The 20,506-nt window shown below is 36.2% G+C and overlaps 1 protein-coding gene across 1 annotated transcript in view; it reads right to left on the bottom strand.

Annotated features, from left to right (window-relative positions):
- Positions 1–20,506, bottom strand: part of KIF6 (kinesin family member 6) — a 152,527-nt gene that overhangs the window by 49,548 nt on the left and 82,473 nt on the right. Inside the window, exons 14-15 of the mRNA XM_058020745.1 lie at positions 9,553–9,655; positions 2,809–2,864 (exon numbers count right to left, since the gene is read on the bottom strand). Of these exons, the coding sequence (XP_057876728.1) occupies positions 2,809–2,864; positions 9,553–9,655 (159 nt within the window). The remainder of the gene's footprint in view (positions 1–2,808; positions 2,865–9,552; positions 9,656–20,506) is intronic.

Here is a 20,506-nt window from a genome sequence, read left to right as displayed (position 1 = left end):
ACAAATATGTTCTAAACAAAGCTGGACAGGATGAAAGGACAGATGAATAAAATCTAATATTTATATTAGCCAGAGTGCTAATTTTCACATGTTGCAGAGTATTACACAGAAAGAATTGAAGAAAGGAATTTACAGTATAATCACTTTTAAGCCTCAGACATCAGTGCATAAAAACCATCCACAAAGTAGTTACATCTGCATGACCTGCATCAATCAGGATATAGATAGCTATAAATGGATACAACACAGAAATAATTTCTTCCTTATACAATACAAATGGAGTAAAAACTGAACGAAAATATATTTTTCCCATTTTGCTACCAAAATAAAAAGGAAGTAAGGAAATTAATTTTCAAGTTGAAAACGCTTCTCTTGTAGCTACACTTATATACCAAAACAAGACAAAATGTGCTTTGTGCAATTTTTTTATAGAACTTTGGAGACATTTCTAGCTTGATTCTTAAGGCGCATTTTCAGCATTCATGTGGTCTACAACCTATTACAATTTCCTACAGGAGGCATGTAAGCGTTGTCAAGCACAGTGCAGCACTACTGATTTGTTACATGGCTGTTTGCTTTGTTCAAGGCATCAGTTTGGTTTTTTAGTTTATATATACTGTTGTTGTATCACTCATGTTTCCCAGATATACTTCACTGTTTCAATATTAACACTGAAGAATTTTAACAAAAGCAAGTTTTAAACAGATGTTTTTAATTGCAGCTAAATCCATACTCTACTGCACTACGGCTCTCCGAAATTTTGCCTTACTGAGGAAAAACACACAGCAATTCAGTCCAAACCAAGGGTTTCTTCTAGATTTTGCATCAATCCATGGAAACAGAGTCTTGAGAGATGATGTCTACATTGCATGGTTACCTTATTTCTGAGAGATTCAAATCTCAAGGGACTGAGAGATCACACAAGTCTTGTCCTAGCATGATGCTGCAAGTGGTACCTTCAGGACTGGCCTGTGTCCCACTGCATCTTCTACTGTCTCCCATGCCCTCCAAACATTTGTTCTCCCTCAGGGAAAATGCCTTTAAGGTGGCTGCTAGGCTCCTCCTTTCAAGCAGCACAGTTGGAACCCCAGATACTGAGCAAGATGTGCTTTTGTGTAGCTGCTTATTGCTGCTGTTCACTGTTCCTGCTCTAAAATTAATTTCAACTTCCATAAGAGAAAGAAACTTGGCAGTCAGGGCTGACTTTTGGCTACACCTTATTTAGGCTAAGGAATTTCTTGGGTGTAACATAGATGAGCAAATCTAAGAGACAGAAGGAATGCAAGACAACGTGGACTTCAAGGTGGTAGCAGAGTTTGGAAAAGAGTCCTCCATGGTATGTTTAACTTGCTTTTCCAAGTTTGCCACAGTAAAAAGGCTACTTGGCAGGAGTTAAGCAAGTTTATATGGACACTGCAGAAACCCATAGTTGTGAGGTAGATAATGAAATTCTTCTTGCATGGGTCAATTTATGAATATCTATGCACAGGTTCTGTACTGACATTTATGTTTTGGCCAGCCTAACAGAGGCAAATTAACCTACTGAAAGAAGAAAGGTGAATTCTAGTGTCATGTCTTACAGAAATAACCAAGTGTTGAGAAAACTTGCAGGAAGGCTCAGCACCTGATGTGTCTGCTTCTGGATCTATTCCAAACATCAGTTGTGCTGTGGTTTGAAAACACTTTGCCAACATGGCTGAGGCTTTCTGCATACCTGACATAATTTAAATATACTGCATAATATCTCTGAGGGACTTGTGGTGAACCCAAAGGTGACTGGGAGGGGAATCTGGCAATAATTATCATTCATGACCACAAAGAATATAATCATGGCTATGGTGCAAGTACAGAGCACTTGGCAGCTGTGTTGTGAGATAATTGTCCTTTCCCAGAAGTCAACTGCTATTCTAAGACATGAAGTGATGATAATGACTTCAATGTCCATGTCTATTTTGGTGCCACCCAAAGAAGGAGGAGATAGAAAATAAGAGCAAGATCTACACCACTTGCCCTGGATGCCAGATTACCTTTCAATCTGGTCCCTCACATTCTGCATCTGAAAGGTTGAAGACACATGGCTCACCTGAATGTGCAAAATGGAGGACATGGATCTCCAAGAACTTCAGGGTCAGAAAAATGTTTAACATCTGACAAATCCTGGACAGCCTCCAGGATTGGAGTCAATTGAGTGATTTGGAATCAACAGAACTCCAAAATCATCTAGGAACATACCAAAGGCTGCTAAGACGATCAAATAAGACCTGCCTTGGGGTTGAATATATCTATGGGTGATTATTGACATTGAACAATCTGAAATTGGATATCAACCATATACTGTTGGGGCCTTAGAAGAAAAAAAATGAAACTCCCTCCCAAACTGAGGCACTCCTCAAAATTGAACTAATTAATCTGTACAAAGTGCAGAGTCCTAATCTTTTATCAGAAGTCATCTAAATTTATGGATAAATACAATCCTTAACTCAGATATGAATTTTTCAAATTATGGTTTTGGATCCTTTTATTCCAAAATAAAATTTAAAATTCCATGCTAATACCTTACCTTCTCTTTTTCGATAAATTTCAGACATTCTATCAAATAAAGAAGGGAACTGGTTTTTACATTACAATATTTGAAATAATCAAACTTGTACATAAAATTATTACTGCTATCATCGGCTTACAGTTTATCTTATTGGAAGTCTTAGCAATGCATTGGCATTTTTCTTTTAGAAACTAGAATCTCCTCCCATATATTTGAATTCTGTGATTTCATTAGCAAAAGGGAAAATGAAGTTAAAATGTACTCACTTATTTTATTTCTCACTTCATTTAATTTCTCTCCAAGGCATTTAGCTTCATCAAACCTGTCAATGCAAACATAATGACACAGAATTATTCTAAAGAACACATAGCTCCAGAAGCTTATGACAATAAAATACAGAATTACTCAGTACTAGTTTTTTATTTGTAAGTAGAATTAACTGGAAAAAATTTTCCATTAGGAGAGATTGTCTGGTGTGAGAGAAACTATCTAGAAGAATATTGGTCTAGACAAAGAAACTGAAGAAATCCACAAGTTGTACTTCTGTCCAACTTACACACATACGCTTTCAAGGCTAAATGGCTGAAGCTGGAGGGTTTCTGGACACTTACTCTTTCTTACCAAAAAAGGTGGAAGCCATTGAATCTTCTGTTAGATTTTAGAAAAGCTTTTTCTACTGGGGTTAACTTAGAGCCCCAAGTAGGCATTAGGGATTGCATAAATATCAAAGGAAAGCAACCCTGAAGTATCTCTCCCCTTCTTTCTCTCAGGTTCCATAATAATTTCATCAATTATTTATTAATTCCTGAGACAGGTCTCATGTTGGCTGTTGACTCTGATTCATGTTCACAGAGAGATGTATCTGGAAAAGTTGAAGCCAGATATTTATCCAGCCTTTATTCACAGGTTACTGCCAATAGTTGAATAGGCTGTGCATCTGTTGTTCAAAAACTGTAGTTTATAAACCAGCACAATACCATAAACTGAAATTTGGCATGAATTTATGATATTTCATCAGATTCCGTCTGTGACTATGAATCCTTGTCAAACAAAATAAGTCAGGTAAATGCACAAGACTTGACTCTAATATTGAATGAGACAAAGCTATTTTCAATACTTTAATAAAAAAAAGGATGACATTATCTAGCATTAAGGTGATATGCATAGTGATGACTGAACAACTATATTGTTAGCTGAAAAAACTTCATGTGTATCTTACATGAAAACCACTCAACAAAAAAGGCTGAAATTCCCAAATCATGGTTTCTATTACCTACAAGATAAATACTCTGATGAAACATCAGAGTGAATTTAGCCACTAATTTTAGTGGAAAAAGCATTTTTGGCAAAGATTTCACTCTTTGAATGCAAGTGCCAGTAATCAAAATATAAACAGCTTGGAAAACAAATCTCTAACTCATCATGTAAACGAAGACAAACTCAGAGGTTGTCTAATGAGAGAGACATTCAGTGAATTAAATGAGTATTCACTTGTTTTTAATTATTAGAAATTAGAACAAAAAGTGACCCAAGTGAAACTCATCCTTTCCATGAAACTTGCCCATAGGTACTGAAAAACCAAGTTAACCGTTAACCAGCTAAAAAACAGAAAGCTAGGAATGAAGAAAATGGGATAAAAACAATGGAGAACAAGAAAAAGCAAACTAGATTTACATCTCATCTATAAGCTCAGTAGAATTTTACTACTGGAAATATTGTCCAAGATGGGATTGAGAGGCTTTATGCAGTATGCATTACATTGGAGGGGCACAACTGGAAAGATTTCTCGGTAGAATATTTCACCAGAAGATGGGATGCATTTTTCTCCCCTTCAGAGAAACAATCCGAAGAGAACATGATTGCTCTAAGAAATAGGATATTATTAACTTCTCTGGAAGTCAGGTATAGAAGTTCAAATTGCAGAAATCTGATTCTGTCCAGGTATCAACACAGGGTAATTTCTTTTGAGCAAGGAAGCAGTTATTAAGGCATGGAAGAAAAATGAAAAAGAATTGCTGTAAAGCTGTAGAAGATCATATTTTCTGTCTTACAAAGGCACTTCCCGTAGGCAACTTGAATTGAAGGCAAATTGACTCAATTGTGTTTCACTCAAATTATCTTTCACTGTATCAGTTTTCTGACTTTTTAAATTCAGAGACATTACTGAGTTACAGTATAAGCTACTGCACCTGTGAAGAGCTCTGAAGTAGTAGGTGAAAGTAGTAGTAGTTTTCTTCAAAAACAGATTTTTTCTTATATATATATATAACAAAACAAATGCTTTTCAGTATTTAATTAGTTGACTGCCTTTGATCATTTTTACACCAGTAGTTACAGAAAAAATACATCCATATTTTTATAGGTATGGCTATGCATAGTCACATCTATATGAATAATTTCACAGCCCAGGCAACAGTTATGGCCTTCACAGTGAAACTTCCAAGTCTCACTGACAGTTCACCATTCAATTACTATAAGAATGATATAATGCACATTTGATGTCTTACAGAGATGTGCCAGAGGCTCCTGAGGCAGTAGGAGCCAACAGGGGAACAGCAAGGAAATACTTCAAAGGAATTAAGGTGTGTTCTAAGAAGATGGAGTGGCCAACAGCTAAGGCGCCTTTCGACCAATGCATGCTGCATGGACAACAGACAGAAGAAGCTGGAACTCACCAGACTGGTAGAAAATTCTGATCTAGTTGCCATTACTGAAACTTGGTAGGGTAAATCCCATAACTTGAGTTTGCCTACTAGTGGCTACAGATTGTCTGAAGAGACAAGTAAGGAGAAAGGGTGGTCTCTAAACCAAGAGGCGGACTGATGTGAAGAAGTATCTCTGAACAATAGTTATCTATCATCTGAGCAGGCTGATAGCTGCTGGTAGGAACCAGAGACTAAGGCAACAAAGGGAACTGAGTGGTTGGCATCTACTACAGGATGCATGATCAAGGGGAGCCTATTTATCAGGCTTTCATGCTTCAGCTGATGGAGGCATTGTGCTTACTGGCTTTTGTCCCCCTGGAAGACTTCAAACAAGTCAGCATTTGCTGTAAAAGTAGCATGGCAAGCTGTAGGCAATCAAAGAGACTCCTGGACTGCACGGAGGATAACTTCTTAAGCAAGGTAATAGACAGCCTTACCAGAGGGACATGATACTGGGCCTGTTGGTCAACAAAGTAATGAACTAATTGGAGACATCAAGATTGGAGGCAGCCTGGGCTGCTGTGGCCATCCGTTGGTGGAGTTCACAGTCCAGAGGGATATGGTTCATGGGAAGAGTATAGTTACACTCCTGGGCTTTAGGAAAGCAAACTTCTAGCTCTTCAAGGAGTTAGTCAATAAGATCCCCTGGAAAACTGCCTTCAGGGACAAAGGCATAGAACAAAGCCAGTAGGTCTTTTAGAATGTTTTCCATGAAGTGCAAAAACTCAAAACCCCCAGGAGCAAGAAATCAAACAAGGAGGGCAAGAGACTAGCATGACTGAGTTGAGATCTGCAAATCAATCTAAAGTAAAGCAAGCAGGAAATGCACAGTCAGTAGAAGCACAGATGGATAACCTAGGAAGAGTATAGTGATGCTACCTATGTAGGGATTGGGCTAGAATGGTTTAGGAATGGCATTTTCTGATTTAGGAGTCCCACTAAAAAAACACACTTCCACTTGATCCCTGTCCAATTGGAAACAGGAAAGGCAAAGGTTATAATTTGAGATAAGAACAATTTACTAGAAACAGCAATGAAATAAGAAAATTATTAATAACAGCAACAATATTCATAACAGAGGAACAGAGGTATGCAAAAGAGAAAGTCTGGAGCTTGATCCAACCACATCCATGCCATCCAAAGTGCTCCCTTCAGTTGGGACCAGTGTTACCCCACCACTCTGTTTGCCACACTCCCCCAAGGGAAAAGGAATGCTATTTTCTGAAATGAGAGAGGGTTATGGTTAGGTTATCCTTTTCTTCTGCCCCTTGCCATGACATAGCATGGTATTGAATGACAATAGGGTCTTGGTTACACCCACATTGCTCCAGGCCCTGCCCCCCTCACATCTCCCACAAAAAATTAACCCTGTTCTTAGCCAAAATGAGTTATACTCTCATCACCTGAGATAGCACCAAAGCCCCTTTGCAGTGAGTGAGCCAAAAAGTGAACTGCTTGACTCCCTGCACTTACCACACAGACAACATTTCCTTACTGGCTCAACCCTGAGTTTCCCATAGCAGAGACTTAGATGTCTGGGTCCTTAAAATAATTTAATCATGATGCAACAGCAGGATAACAGCTTAAGCTGGTGCCTCTGAGGAGAGACCCTGAACAAAGAAAACCCTGGATTCTTTTACCCTTAGTCTGAAAGCATGAAAGTCTCTGCCCTTCATCCTGAGGCAAGGGCTACTACTGTGTGTCTGTGTCCATCTGGCTGGGACCACCAGGTCCCTGTGTCCTTTTGTCCTGACTGCAAAGGGTCAGTGCCAGTTCAAGGCCTCTTGCCTAGGGCTCCTGCCAACCAGAGCACAAAGTGGAGCTGCACACCAAGCTACCAGCACTCAATGTATGCAACACCACTGTGTCCAGTTCTGGAGCACAGGAAAGACATAGACATGCTGAAGTGGGTCCAGAGCAGGGCCCCAAAAATCATTGGAGGGCTGGGATTCTATTAGGAAGACAGACTGAGACAGCTGGAGTTGTTCAGCCTGGAGAAGAGAAGGCTCCAGGATAACCTTATTACAGCATTTCAATATTTTAATATATAAGAAAGATAGGGACAAATGTTTTAGCAGGGGCTGATGTGATAGGACAAGGTGCTTCAGGGTAGTGCTTTAGGCTAGATTTAGACTAGGTCTGAGAGAGAAATCTTTTACAATGAGAGGGCTATAACACTGGAACACATTGTCCAGAGAAGTGGTGGATGCTCCATCCCTGGAAACATTCAAAGTTAATCTTGACTTTGCTCCGAGCAATCTGATCTAGTTGAAGATACCCCTGCTTATTGCAGCAGGATTTGACTAGGCAACTGTTAAAGATTCCTTCCAACTCAGCCTATTCTCTGACTCTATCATAATTAGCAAACCAAGAGGATCTACCCAAAATGCCCAAAGGAAAAAATAAGACAGCTAAAAATAAGTAATTTGTGAACCAAACACTGTTTGTGGTATGACAGAAGTGGTTATGCAACTATAAACAAAATTATTAACAAGAGAAGCCTACATATAAAGGGAAGCTATGGTAACCTTTAAACATGTGGTGTCCACACTCTTCCTGTGCAATTTGAACACTGGCTGGGCAACAGAGCTTTTATGTAACTAGTAGTTGAGAGGGTGCATTCCAAATTACAGACTGGATTTCATACAAATCCATTCTAATGAACTCGGTAAACTTGGAGCTAAGCATCTTTGCTAAAAATGACTGCAAATGGCAGTGGAAACTGCCTATTTCAAAATATCAAAATTCACATTAGCACTGATTTCAGCAATCAGCTGATGCCTATTAGAGAGGAGTTACACAAGGCATTAGTATGAATCTTTGTCCTTTAAGGAAAGCAAATCTTTCACAGAACTTAGTAGATTCTGCTCATCTCTATTATATATTCTGAAACCAGAAGGAAATACTGGTTTGCTTCATAGTAATAACATACAGAAAAAATAGAAAAGATATGGAAGAATTGTTATTGATTAGAAGAAGAGCAGAGCATGGCTCAGAACCGTATTGTTCTCATGGTCATGCTGTAACTATTAAATGTGCTATTGAATACCAACACCAGAAATGACTGCAGTGTAATCAGTTATGCAGTGATGAGGCAGTGCTGTGGCATGATCTGATAAATCGATCAGAAGAAAGACATTGCTAGATATCCAGCTTACATGGATAAATACTTACAAACATCTAATATCTTAGCAATTTGTTTTCCTGTGGCTGAGGTATAGATCCAGATAAAAAGTTAATCAGTTCAGAAAAGTGATAAATAGCAGGAACTTGAGCAAGTCACAAAGATGTGGAGATCATTTCAATTTTACCAAAATAAATGAGTATAAGACTTGGCATGCCTGAAAAAAAAAAGTCTTCCATGCATGTGAAGTAGAAAATTATGTTAAAGAAAACAGAAGAAAGCAGAAGAAACCTGGAGAAGGAGAAAACCTCAGAACAAAAACCAAACCAAATGACAACGTCCTACAATCAAATAAACACTTCCCTGAATTAAATAGAAAACAAGCAAAATAGCCCCAAGCAACTCTTAGGGGAAACATGGAAGTTACAAACACAGATTGAGAGATTCACTTTTGCATCTGCAATCTCAAAGCCACGCATTTCTTTTGCAGTACTAGGAGGGTTAACACTTGAAAAGCTGACAGTGAAGCAGTACTCTTATCCAATCAACATAGACAAGTGTTGGTGGTTTAACTTGTGAGGTTTAAAATCTGTATGAAAACCCGTGTTTTCAATGTTTTGCCATTATCACTATTTTCACCAGACATATGAAGTGTTTTGCCAACATTAAAAACAAATGTGGAGGACAAAAGTATTATTTCTGTTTGTGAATGCAAAACTGGAAGAAAGAAGCTAAAATCACTTGGCAAACAGGTTAGGGACACCAGACATGCATATGTTAAGTATCTCCTAGCTTACTATCCAATTCAGTGGTGAAGTCAGTGAAGCATTTTTGACAACGGAAGTTGGAATAATTGATTCAGTCCCATGGATTTTACTTCCCCTAGATAATTCTTGATCACGAATGTCATTGCCACGTTGCTTCAACATGGCTGTGAAGATGAATAAAACCAGCGGAAATATGCACTAAGATTCCTCATGCTATTTTCATTTCTATCCAGACTTCTATCACCACTCAGTGCCTTCTGAATATGAAATGTCTTAAGTAAGAGAAGGTGAAGGGCCTGTAACTAGTCCTCAGCAGAAGCCTGGGATGTCTGGTGTAAAATTATGTGTTCCTGCTCAGACTGCTAATGAACCCTCAGATGTCTTCCCCCAGCTGTATTTTCCTATGACACCCACCTCAACTTCAGAAGCTGTTTGTTGTCCTCAATGGTTATACTGTCAGCATGGTCCTGCTTGAAAATTTCAAAAGCTTCCTGACATCCAAGGGACATCTTTCCTCCTGGGCCAAGGTAAAAAAAAAGAGAACTTCTTCAGTCATCAAAACATAGAGATTTTGCACTTATTTAAATCCTTTTTTAGATAAACTCAGCAAGTCAGCCCAGGGGTCTTGAAGCAAAGAGAAGACTAATTTGATTTTCCACTGATTGGAAAGCATTTTTGACAAAAGATTTCTATTATCTGAAAAATTATATTTCACATCACTTCTCTAAACTCTCAATGCTTGAGGTATATCATTCCTCAAGATAATTTTAAATGTTCATAAGTAAAATTGAACTTCGAAAATTTAAAATATGTGAAATATTCTTAAGTGTGTGCCAGAGGTATTTTCACAACATTACAATGCAGTTTGCTTCTGTATTTCTTCCATCTGTTTCACATTGGGCCCTAAGTATATCTTGAATATTTTCAATATTCTTGGAAGAAAAAATCAGGCTTTAATAATGCATTAGCAAATACTTTTCCATACCCTTTTAGGTAAAGCAAGAATTCTACATACACAAATGGTTGGTGCCTTTTTACATCTACAACATGGTGCTTGTTTCCTTTTGTGCACAACAATGTCAAGACTTATTTGGTATTCAAATCTTTTAAAACCATTAGAGAAAAATATTACAGTCTGTATTATTTTCAGTTCTTGCTGCTGGATGATCTATATATCCAAGTAAGATACATTGTATTATTATTAACAAAAACATTCAAAGGCTTAAGGAGAATGAGAGCTTCTGCCAGCATCTGTGTTATCATCACTACCTATATATCAATAAATTAGCAAGAAGAAAGGATGAGACTTGTACTTAAATAAACTACGGGAATGAAGACAGTTCAGGAACAGAAAGGAAGAGGACTCTAACACTCAAACTTTGTGAAGAATGCAAAGTAGCTCCACCTTTAATTCAACCTCCAGGTTGCAACTTAAACCTCCAAAATGATACTCCTTAAATTGGAATTTGATTCTCTTTTGATTTTCCCCCTTGAGTCTTTCTTTCGTCCTACCCAGAAGTCTGCCTTCCTCCCTCACAGCTATCCAAGACTCCTCAATCCATTTTGAACAAGAGCTGTAAAACTCTCTAGGATTTCTGCTGTGCAAGAGTCTTCTCTATGCTTAATGCCAATGGACCAGCATTACCAGTAACATATGCACATATACCAGTTCTTCTCCAGGCTACCTGCTTTGTAATTTTGGTGTAAGGTTTTTCTCCTTCTTCAGGTTTCTGTAGTTTCTTCTGCTTTCTTGAACACATATTTCTTATTTCATAGGCATGAAATACCTTGTTTTTGGGGTCAGCATCACCAAGTCTTATACTCATTTACATCAGTGAAGCTGAGGCAAGAAATAAGCAAAACATGCCTAAACAGGCTGGGATGTGCAATACTGGGATGCTACCCCTTACTGATCCATAAGCTGCATTTTAAAGTAATTCTAAATATATTCTGGTGCCCCTCATCATATGTATATCAGGATAAGTTCCCATTGACTGCAGCAAGATTTCTGTGATATAAGATACTGTTTAGAGAGAAGGCTGGTAGCAAAAAGTAGGAGTCAGGGTTCAATGATCAGTAAAAGTGTAAAAAGATTTCTTTAAAATACAGAGAAAATTTTACCCCTTTTCTGTCAAAAGAATCAGAACATCTGTTACTAATTCAAAAATTTTGAGTTGAAAATAGAACCACCGGGAATGTCTGAATGGCAAAGCATGCAGAAATGCTCCACCCTTTCTGTATATGAAAATCAAGGAAAGATAAAGTACACTATTTACTGCTGTGTGATCCAAAAGAGCAAGAGAATTCATGAAAATATTTTTTTTCTGAGGTGATGACCTGAGAGTGTAATGTTCATGTTTCATGCTTGCCTTGTAGAAAAACAGGCAGCTTTGTGAGCAGAATTTTATAGTACATTCATCCCATCTCTAGCACTAATTTTAACATGTAGCCTGAACTGACCCCCTAGAATTGCTTTTGTTGCAGAAAAAGCTTGTATTAAGTGCAGAAAGCCTGGAAAAAATTCATGATCAAGCCTAAGATAAACAGTGACATGCCCTTACTCATACATAACACTGCAATGTAAAGTATTTAACTCTTCTGGCTATGTGCTGCCTTTGACAGTACAAATAAAAACAGTAAAGTAAGTTTGGAAAACAAAACTATTACAGTGATTATTGCTACTGCCTGGCAGAAATGCATCAACCAAAATTAAAGGTAACCTGATAATAATTTTCCAGCACTAGGAATCAGATTTCTACAGCCAAACAAAGCACACAAAAATAGATCCCCAGAACACTTTGGAAGGGGAAATTTTCTGGTTTACACTGTTCATTTTAAGAAAATACAGAAACATATGAAGTAGTAAACAAACCCATTCTGAAAATAGTATAAATGGAATGAAACAGAAAGGACCATTGAAATTGTATTTCAGTATAATATGAGCACACATCAGCTACAGAATAATGTTGCAGCCTATGAGTAATGGCAGTGACATTTATGGAGAAAGTAAGGGAAGACAATAATATCAATAACAGTAAAAAGACTGCAAGAGATGTTGAAAGCTTGATGGAGTAGTTGTGTTTTCATTCTGCTCAGTAGTGAAGCTTATTTCTTTTCCATGGTTGATGTGGTATCTTCAATCATGATGTTTACATTTCCTTAAATAATCTGTAATTTCATAAAATAGCCTCACCTTCTTTCAAATGACCTCCAAGTGCCATTATTGGCATGCTGTTTTTCCTGAGCTTAATTCTAACAAATAAGCTCTATGTTATTTTAAACAAGGTGTTATTGGATTTGTTTTTCTCTAGCTTTGAAATTGAAATCTACGTACAACAATGCCTACAATATATAAACAAAAACAGAATTAAGAGAAGAAACCAGTGATAAGGACAAAGTTTTGGCAGGATGGTGAATAGTTCAGCTAAAACTTCTAGAGAAAACAATTTATTTCACTCAAAGAGCCAAAAAAAATCCTCCTCTCCTTCTTAATTATCATGGCATAATGTTACAAAATAAATATTTGAAAATTCTTATCTAAGGAAGAACTACCATATCCTGCAGGATGAGGACCAGGAAACACATGTCATCAAGTCATTGCAATGTGACCTGGAATAGTCATTACCATAAAAATAATTCAGATCATTGGAAAAAGCATAAAATTTTCTTTCAATCACATTCATGAAACCCCAGTTGACAGGATTGCATAAAAAAGAGATAAAGTTTGCATCAACCTAATTTTAATGATACCTTTCCTGTTAGATTGTGTAACTTGGCTTGAATACTAAAACACAAATATGCTCAACTCATACAATGAAAAATTTGCAGCAAACCCATCATCATTTATAGCAAATTCACATAGCTGAAATTTTTGGTAAAATTCAGGTTCAATCCACATCATGAATTTGGGTGTTTAGGAATGTTCTCATTGAAGGTCTGATTTCTGTCTGTTCTCTGACCCAGTGAACTCTCTCAACTTTCATATTAAGCAAAAAAATTTGGTACAATAAGCTCCTCTGCTGAAATGTGCAAATCACATCTGTCCTACTGAATTTGCCTAAGTAAGCAGAGTGGCAGCGATGTCTCCCAGGCTCTGAACTAGAACAAGATCTGACGTGACCAAGAAATAGAAAGGTTCCTGTGGTATTGATTATGGGCTAAACTCTCAAAACCAGTAATTACTGAAAATACAGTTAGCAAAAACATAATGAGGCTTTTGAATGCTGTTGATTACTTTTTAAGGTGAGAAAAGACAAAAGGGATTTAAGGACTCAGTTGTATGTCTATAGGCGGTATAAGCCTGCATATCAGTCAAGACCCTGGCAGACATTGCACATGCTATTCTATCACTAACTAATTTAGAGATTTTAAGCATTTATTTTGTGCTGTTTCATACAAAATGCTATTTACAGCCATCTTAAACACCAAATGTTAATTTTAAAGAAACTTTAATTTTAAAGGAATATGTAGGGTAGGTGTGTGGTGCCACAAAGAAATTATTTGGATGAATGCTATTTTTAAATTAAATAGTATGAACTGGAATTAATCAAGGACTAGATTGAGTAGGTAGGAGCATGCAAGGGGATGCATGCAAGGGGATGCAAACATAGGCCTTATTTTGTTTTTAAAAGTGTTCAAACACAATTGTCTATTTACATGACCATACTGATATTTAAATGCATCTAACACCAACAGATGCTATTGCAGCATGTATTAGTGATCAAAATTTATAAATATCAGATATTTTTAAAGTACTTATTTTAGTGTTTTTTTTTTTTTTCCCATACAAATTTCAAGACTGCTCAATCTGGAAAAGGCATTTCCAGTCTTGAGACTGGCCACCTTCTGTTTTTTGGTTTGTTGTAAAAGGGTTATTCCTCAGAGTGAGAAGATGTTCATAAAGTTTAATGCATGAAACCTAAGGAAAAATTTACATTGCTCATCAGTTAGGTTTGGGAAAATCTTTCAAACAATAGCATGAAATTGACATCATCTCTGTCTGAAAGCAGAACCACAGTGTCTCCTCACAATACCACCCTGTAACCAGATTTTGGTCCTGGTATGAGGGCTCTGAGGAGGTTTCAGCAGCCCTCATGCCAGAGGCTGCTGGTTTAACCCACAAAAAAATTGGAAACAACTCTCCAGAAGAGAAGTATTAAGATTGCAAGTTGATCTGTTCTGAGGGAGGAACATTAAGACTGTTGACAAAAGCAAACTCTTGGGAATAACTGTTCAGACAATGTATTCTGATGAGAAACGCATCTGTCCACATATCTGCCCATGTATCTGTTTTGCAGAAATTTTATTTTCAGAGTAAAAGACTTTGTCATTGTATTTTCTTTCAATTTTTACTAAGTGGTCTGTTAGACAAGAGTTATCAAATCTTGCACTGAAATCAATAGTGACAAGGAGTCCTCTTGGCTCAAGGAAAAGTCTCATTCAAGTGAGGGTAGTCTGAAGAATTTCAGGATACCAACTAGCATGAATCGTGAGTCGTCATGCTTGCAAGGACTGTCAGCCTGTTTGGGCTATTCTGTATTTCCACATATTATCAAATGGGAACAAAGGAACTGCAAAAACTTTCAAAGGAAACTAAAGGCAAATTATTTGGTAAATCTTTTCTATAGAACTAAGGTATTAGAGTTCATGTTAGCACAATTCATTATGTCTTTACCAGGATCCATCAAGATGTCATAGCCATCTGTTCAGAATGGAAAAAGATGTAACCGAGCTTGCAATATTGAGTCAATAAAGAATAAATACTTACAAATAGGCAAGCAGATGGCAAAAGGATATACAACAAATACTTCCCCACTGCAATGCTCAGCTAAATTTCTCATGAAAAATGTGTGTATTATATATGGCTATCTTCACTAAACTACAATTCAAAAATGGGAAAGACATAAAACAAGGTTGCTCACAGAACTCCTGCAATGTTAAAGTTTCTGGGGAAGTTAAAAGCTTTGAAGGAAAACCAAAATATTCAGATGCAATTAACTAAATAAAACTAAAATGAGCATAAATTAATTTCTCTGGCTATGGAGTTTCTTTGTTTATTTACAGAGGAGGAAGAGGGCAAAATGAACAATTTGTTGAAACCCTGAAAATGATGAACAGCAAAGAAAAATCCTGCACAGGAGCATGATGGACACAAATCAAGGACAAACACTATTTCTAATGCAATTAATATAACTAAGAATGGGATTACTTAAGCTGATTGAAATAAAACAGAAAAACCCTAGATATTTCATATAGTGTCAACTCTATAAAAGTCAATTTTTATAAAGTTCAACTGAAATGCTTCCAAAGAATGCAGCAACTAACTAATTACAAGAATCTCATAAGGAGTAGACTATTACATTAATTAATATTGCTCTGCAGGAGTAGTAAGGAAAATATTGAACTGTATTTCAAAAGCAAGGGTTAAATTAAGTATAACTTTAATTTTAAAGAATATGAAATTGACTATTTTAAGATTGTCTAAGACCACAGAACAACAAAAAACTCTAAATGGGACATGATAGCTGAATTCAATTACGTTAAATTTCTTCAGTTTCATTATTTTAAGAAATCTCAAGTGGCAGTGCAGGTATGTTTTTAACTCCTCTACTTTTGCAACAAAAGCCACTTGACCTTTAATGTCTAATGAAAGAAACGTGGTTTTAGGCTCCTTACTGAAATGTGGTGAGTCTGGTTGAATATCAGGTTGAATCTTAGAGCGATATCTACCTATAAAGATTGAAACTATTGAAATACTGCTCCCTCATTTTCCTCTTCTGGAAAGTTAGTATACCAGTTTGCCTCCCTGTCAAATATTGCAAAGCACAATTTTAGAGAGAATTGCAGGATAAAAGGAAACTGTTAATAGCAACCAAATATGGTCATGACTTCTACCTGATAGAGCACATATTTTCCTAGATGTCAGACTCAGGATCATTTTGGTCTGATTATGTTTTTTGTTTCTTATGGATTTCTCAGACATAATTTTTTATATTTCTCAGATATAATTTTTAGTATCATTTCTCTGATTACATGGCATGGAATCAAGATGCTCTAGCATATCTGCACTAGAACTAATGATTTACAGCATGCCTACTTTTCTGTTGCCTAATTATGTTAGTATATTCTCTTTAAAAAGCCAGTGGGCACCAGTGTTATCAATGCCAAAGTTGGAGCATAGAAACAAGAAAGCAGTTTAAGGCTATTTGGCAAAAACAAAATGTTTATGTATCTCAGCAGTGGGGAATAAAGTAGTTGTGTTCTGACACAAATATTATTGGAGAAATATTTTGCATTTCATGTATGACACCCTACTTCAAAAGAAAAAATGTCATCTTTTGCAATCATTTACTTCTTTAAAGCTGCCTGTGAGATCATATTTGATTGTATAATATACACACACATTGGAAGTCCTTAATTAGTAGGTACAAAGGGAAAGCATGAAATGAAGAATGGTAGGCTTGGCAGAATCTCAGTGGGTGGATATGAAGGAAAATATGAAGTCAAACCCACAAGAACTTTAGGAGACCCACCCAATGGTGCTGCCACTTCTAAATAAATAAGATTCATTTCTGCATATGACAGAATCACACATTTCAGATAACTTCTCATAAAACAGGATATATATGTCATACTCCATTATGCAGTTTACATCAAAAACCAGATATTACAAAGAAACTGCATTTCCCTTGTTTTTAGGAACCTAAATCTGTTCCCTTCAATGGTTGATGCAGTTGTAAAAGTTTTACTAAATACAAGAAAGGGCCTATATTTATGCACTTGTGTCAACTCAAATTAGATTTGATTTAAAATCAAATTTAGACCACTGAACTTAAGAAGAGGTTTTCAATTAAGATTGAGTAATAGCAAATTAAATTAGTTTTTACATGCTTCATGTACTTGACATGCTGGAGCAGCAATATTTGCACTTCTGTTTTAGACCCAAAAAAGGGCTTCTAGGCTCAGAAACTTTTCTGCTTTTTTCAACCAAACCAACATATTTATAAAAAAATAGAATAGTCTCAACATTTTCTCAATTTACAAGTTTTATGCTGTTTTGAGTGATAGACACAGTACATAAATTCTCCTTTTCAATATATCTTTCTCAATTTTAGAAGAATTACTCTGAGTTGTGGATAAGAATATTTTAAGGGCTCTACAAAATGACAACCTACATCAGTGGAGTCATGACAGCTTGGATCAAATGCAAGTGAAGTTTTTTTGTTAGGGACATCTGTAGACATCTGCATGTATTTTTGGTGTCTGGAGTATAACTTCTACCACCAGGCTTGCCAGTAACACCATAAACCACAAAAGAGGCATACTTCATTTTCAGAACCCTTTAGGAGAGGGAAAAGAACTTGTTATAAATATCAATCTGGTTTTTGAAACTTACTGTACTTTTAATTTCATATTACATTTTAGCTTTTTCTTTATTAAGATCTTGAGGTTTTCTGAAGTAGAAGCTTCTATATACTACATCTTAGGTAAAAAAGAAAAAAAATCCTCTGTAGTGGGTATCATCTTGGGAATATCTTTTTCTTTTAATATTTCATGCTATAAACTACAGGAGTGCAGGGGCAATTTCATGAGAATATTTTTTTTCTCTCTCCCAGCAGGAACACCAGCACCGAATGGGATATGCTGAGGTAGAGAGCTCAGAGAAGAAACCATGAGATAAACTTCCTGGTAAGCTTTTTATTTTTGCCAGGCAGCAATCTAAATTAAGTAATTTTAAAATTTATTATCTGTTTATATTCAAGATGAACACAGCTTTATTACTTCCATCACTTAGATCTTCTGGAAGTTGAACATCAGCAATTAAGAAATGAATAAAATTGATCTGTAAAAAAATAGAAATTTGATTATTGCCCTCTCGAAGCTTTATTGGGGTTCATCTCTGAGAATGAGCACAGAAGCCTCTTATGTACCAATGTCCAGACTTGAAAAAACAATAGCATGACAATATAACATTAGTCATGTTATACCTCAGAAGTGACCACAATAAATTTCAAGCACTCACCTACTGAAAAAGCATTTTATCCCTCTTTGAGGGAATCATGTAACTGCTACATTCATTAACTGTACTTTAAGTATACACACAAAATAGAGCCTTCAGTAGTTTCAACTAATCTCACAACTGGGGTCTTCTAGGCACATGACAAGCTCCAGAAGTCCAGCAGAGTTAAAATGGGAGTCCTGTGCCCATAAATCAGCAGACACTTAGAGAACACTTGTGTAAATTGCATGTTCCTAAACACCTAACCTGACAAAAGGTGTTGAATTTGCTTTGGAATTAAGGAAGTTGTGCCTCTTGTGTTATACAAAGAGTGCATTTTAGTAACACAAAGTAAAGATTAGTGAATGTGGAAAGAGAGCAGTTATTTCCTGTTCAGCCACATTCATCTATTCAATTTTTTCATCTATAGTGGTTTTGAAAGAGCAGAAAAAGTTTTTTACAAAACTCTCAGCTATCTTTAGGTAAAATTTCTAATTATTTTAGACTTTCCTCAGCTGTTAAAGGTTTTTCACTGCTTTTAAAAACTCTTTTGACTGCATTTCATTTTGGATGGGAAAAAAAAATCTATCTTGAAGGATTGAATTGTAAAGGAAATATTAAATCTTTGTAGACTGTAGACAAAAGAAAAACTATTCTGAATGCCATGTACATTCTTTTTTAAAATCAGTTTTGCAAAGACCATGAAGTAATTGTACTTGCTTTCTAAATTAGTGATAACACAGTCTAGAAGGCTGAGCAGGTTTAAATAAAGCTGTAATTTGCATTTTTAATAAAACATTTTGAGCAGAGGCAGTCATCAAAACAATTTATTAAAACTGCAAATTAGAGCTATATTTCAGTTAGCTTTACTAAAATCCTACTACTCACTAAAAATGAGATAAAGTAAAATGAATAGCTCAGAGTTTAAATCAATTTTTTTCTGACAATTATGACAAATAGCATGCACATCATATTTTTATGAACAAAATTGTGCAACACATCAGTAATATTCCCTTTCAATATTCTAAGAATAAAACCTTCAGATTCCATGAGCAGGAATAAAAATATTAACTTGAACATTCTTAATTTATAATACTAAATTTACTGAAGTTCACAATGGTTTGAGATATAGTCATTAGCGGTCATTTGTAAAAACAGAAATCCTGCCTCAATGGAAGTATTGATAAATTAATCAAAATGGAAAAGCAGTAACTGTCCTTGTTACAAAAATATATATGAACAGCCGATCAATTTTTTTGGATATCAAATTGCATCTATAGCAAGACATTTTGAAATGAAACTGAAAACTGTTAAAAGAAAAGTTCAATTTCCATCCCTAATACATTCATTCTGTAGAGAAAAGTAAAAGAATGAGTTATCTTCCCTTTGTTTTTATCAAAAATATTTTGTCTGCCAAGACTGAAACCATTGGCTGTTTCCAGTGCCATTGTGTATTCATGTTGATTGTATGTGAGCTGTACAGTAAGTATGTAGAATCACACAATCAAGTAGGTTGGAAAAGATCACCTTTGAGATCAGCAAGTCCAATCTGTGACCTAGCATTACCTTATCACCTTATATGTACTGATGTTATGCTGTTTAACTGTTCCTTTCTTGTACTGGGCTACACAAAGTGTAATATGTAAAGAAATGGCTTAAAGACAACAAGGAGAGCTTCTATACATATACACGTGACAAAAGAAGGTCAAGGAAAATGTGGGTCCCCTGCAGAATGAGGTAGGGGACCTAGTGACTAAGCACATGGAAAAGGCAGGGCTTCTGAATGCCTTCTTCACTTTAGTCATTACTATCACCCCCAGCCTTCTGCTATCCCAGGTCCCAGAGACCAGCGGAAAACTCTGTATGAAGGCAGAGACAAACTCCATTCAAATATTTCTTTTGTTATTCTTCTAATACAGCTCAAGCTTAAGAAATTCTAAGATAAATCTATGATTTTCTTCACTTAGTAGCTTACAGATGACTTTGAAAAGTTTCATTTAAATAAAAATGCATTCACACTCTACTAATATATTAACCATTGCAGAGAAAAATTCATGTATACTGAACAGAAACAGTGCTTTTATCAACAAACATATAACTGACAAACTCAGCTGGACAGTTAGGCCCTTGTGAGGTGACCCTTTTTTCTGGTTATAAATCAATAAGTCATTAATTATCGCAACTGAATATCTGCTTTCATGCTTCTAAGTTCCTAATGTGACAACAGAGCTCCTATCCTCTGATTGCATCCACTGGTGTTCCTCTTCAGTTACTTTAGGGATGACAGTAATTCTGCTCTAGCAATTTCACCACAAAGGAGGTTAAAAATGGTCAATGTAAAACCACTGCAGAGCAACTGCAGAAGGTTAA

This window comes from Melospiza georgiana, chromosome 3, assembly GCF_028018845.1.
Source record: "Melospiza georgiana isolate bMelGeo1 chromosome 3, bMelGeo1.pri, whole genome shotgun sequence".
Taxonomy (NCBI): Eukaryota; Metazoa; Chordata; class Aves; order Passeriformes; family Passerellidae; genus Melospiza; species Melospiza georgiana.
This window is presented reverse-complemented; position numbering and strand designations above follow the sequence as displayed.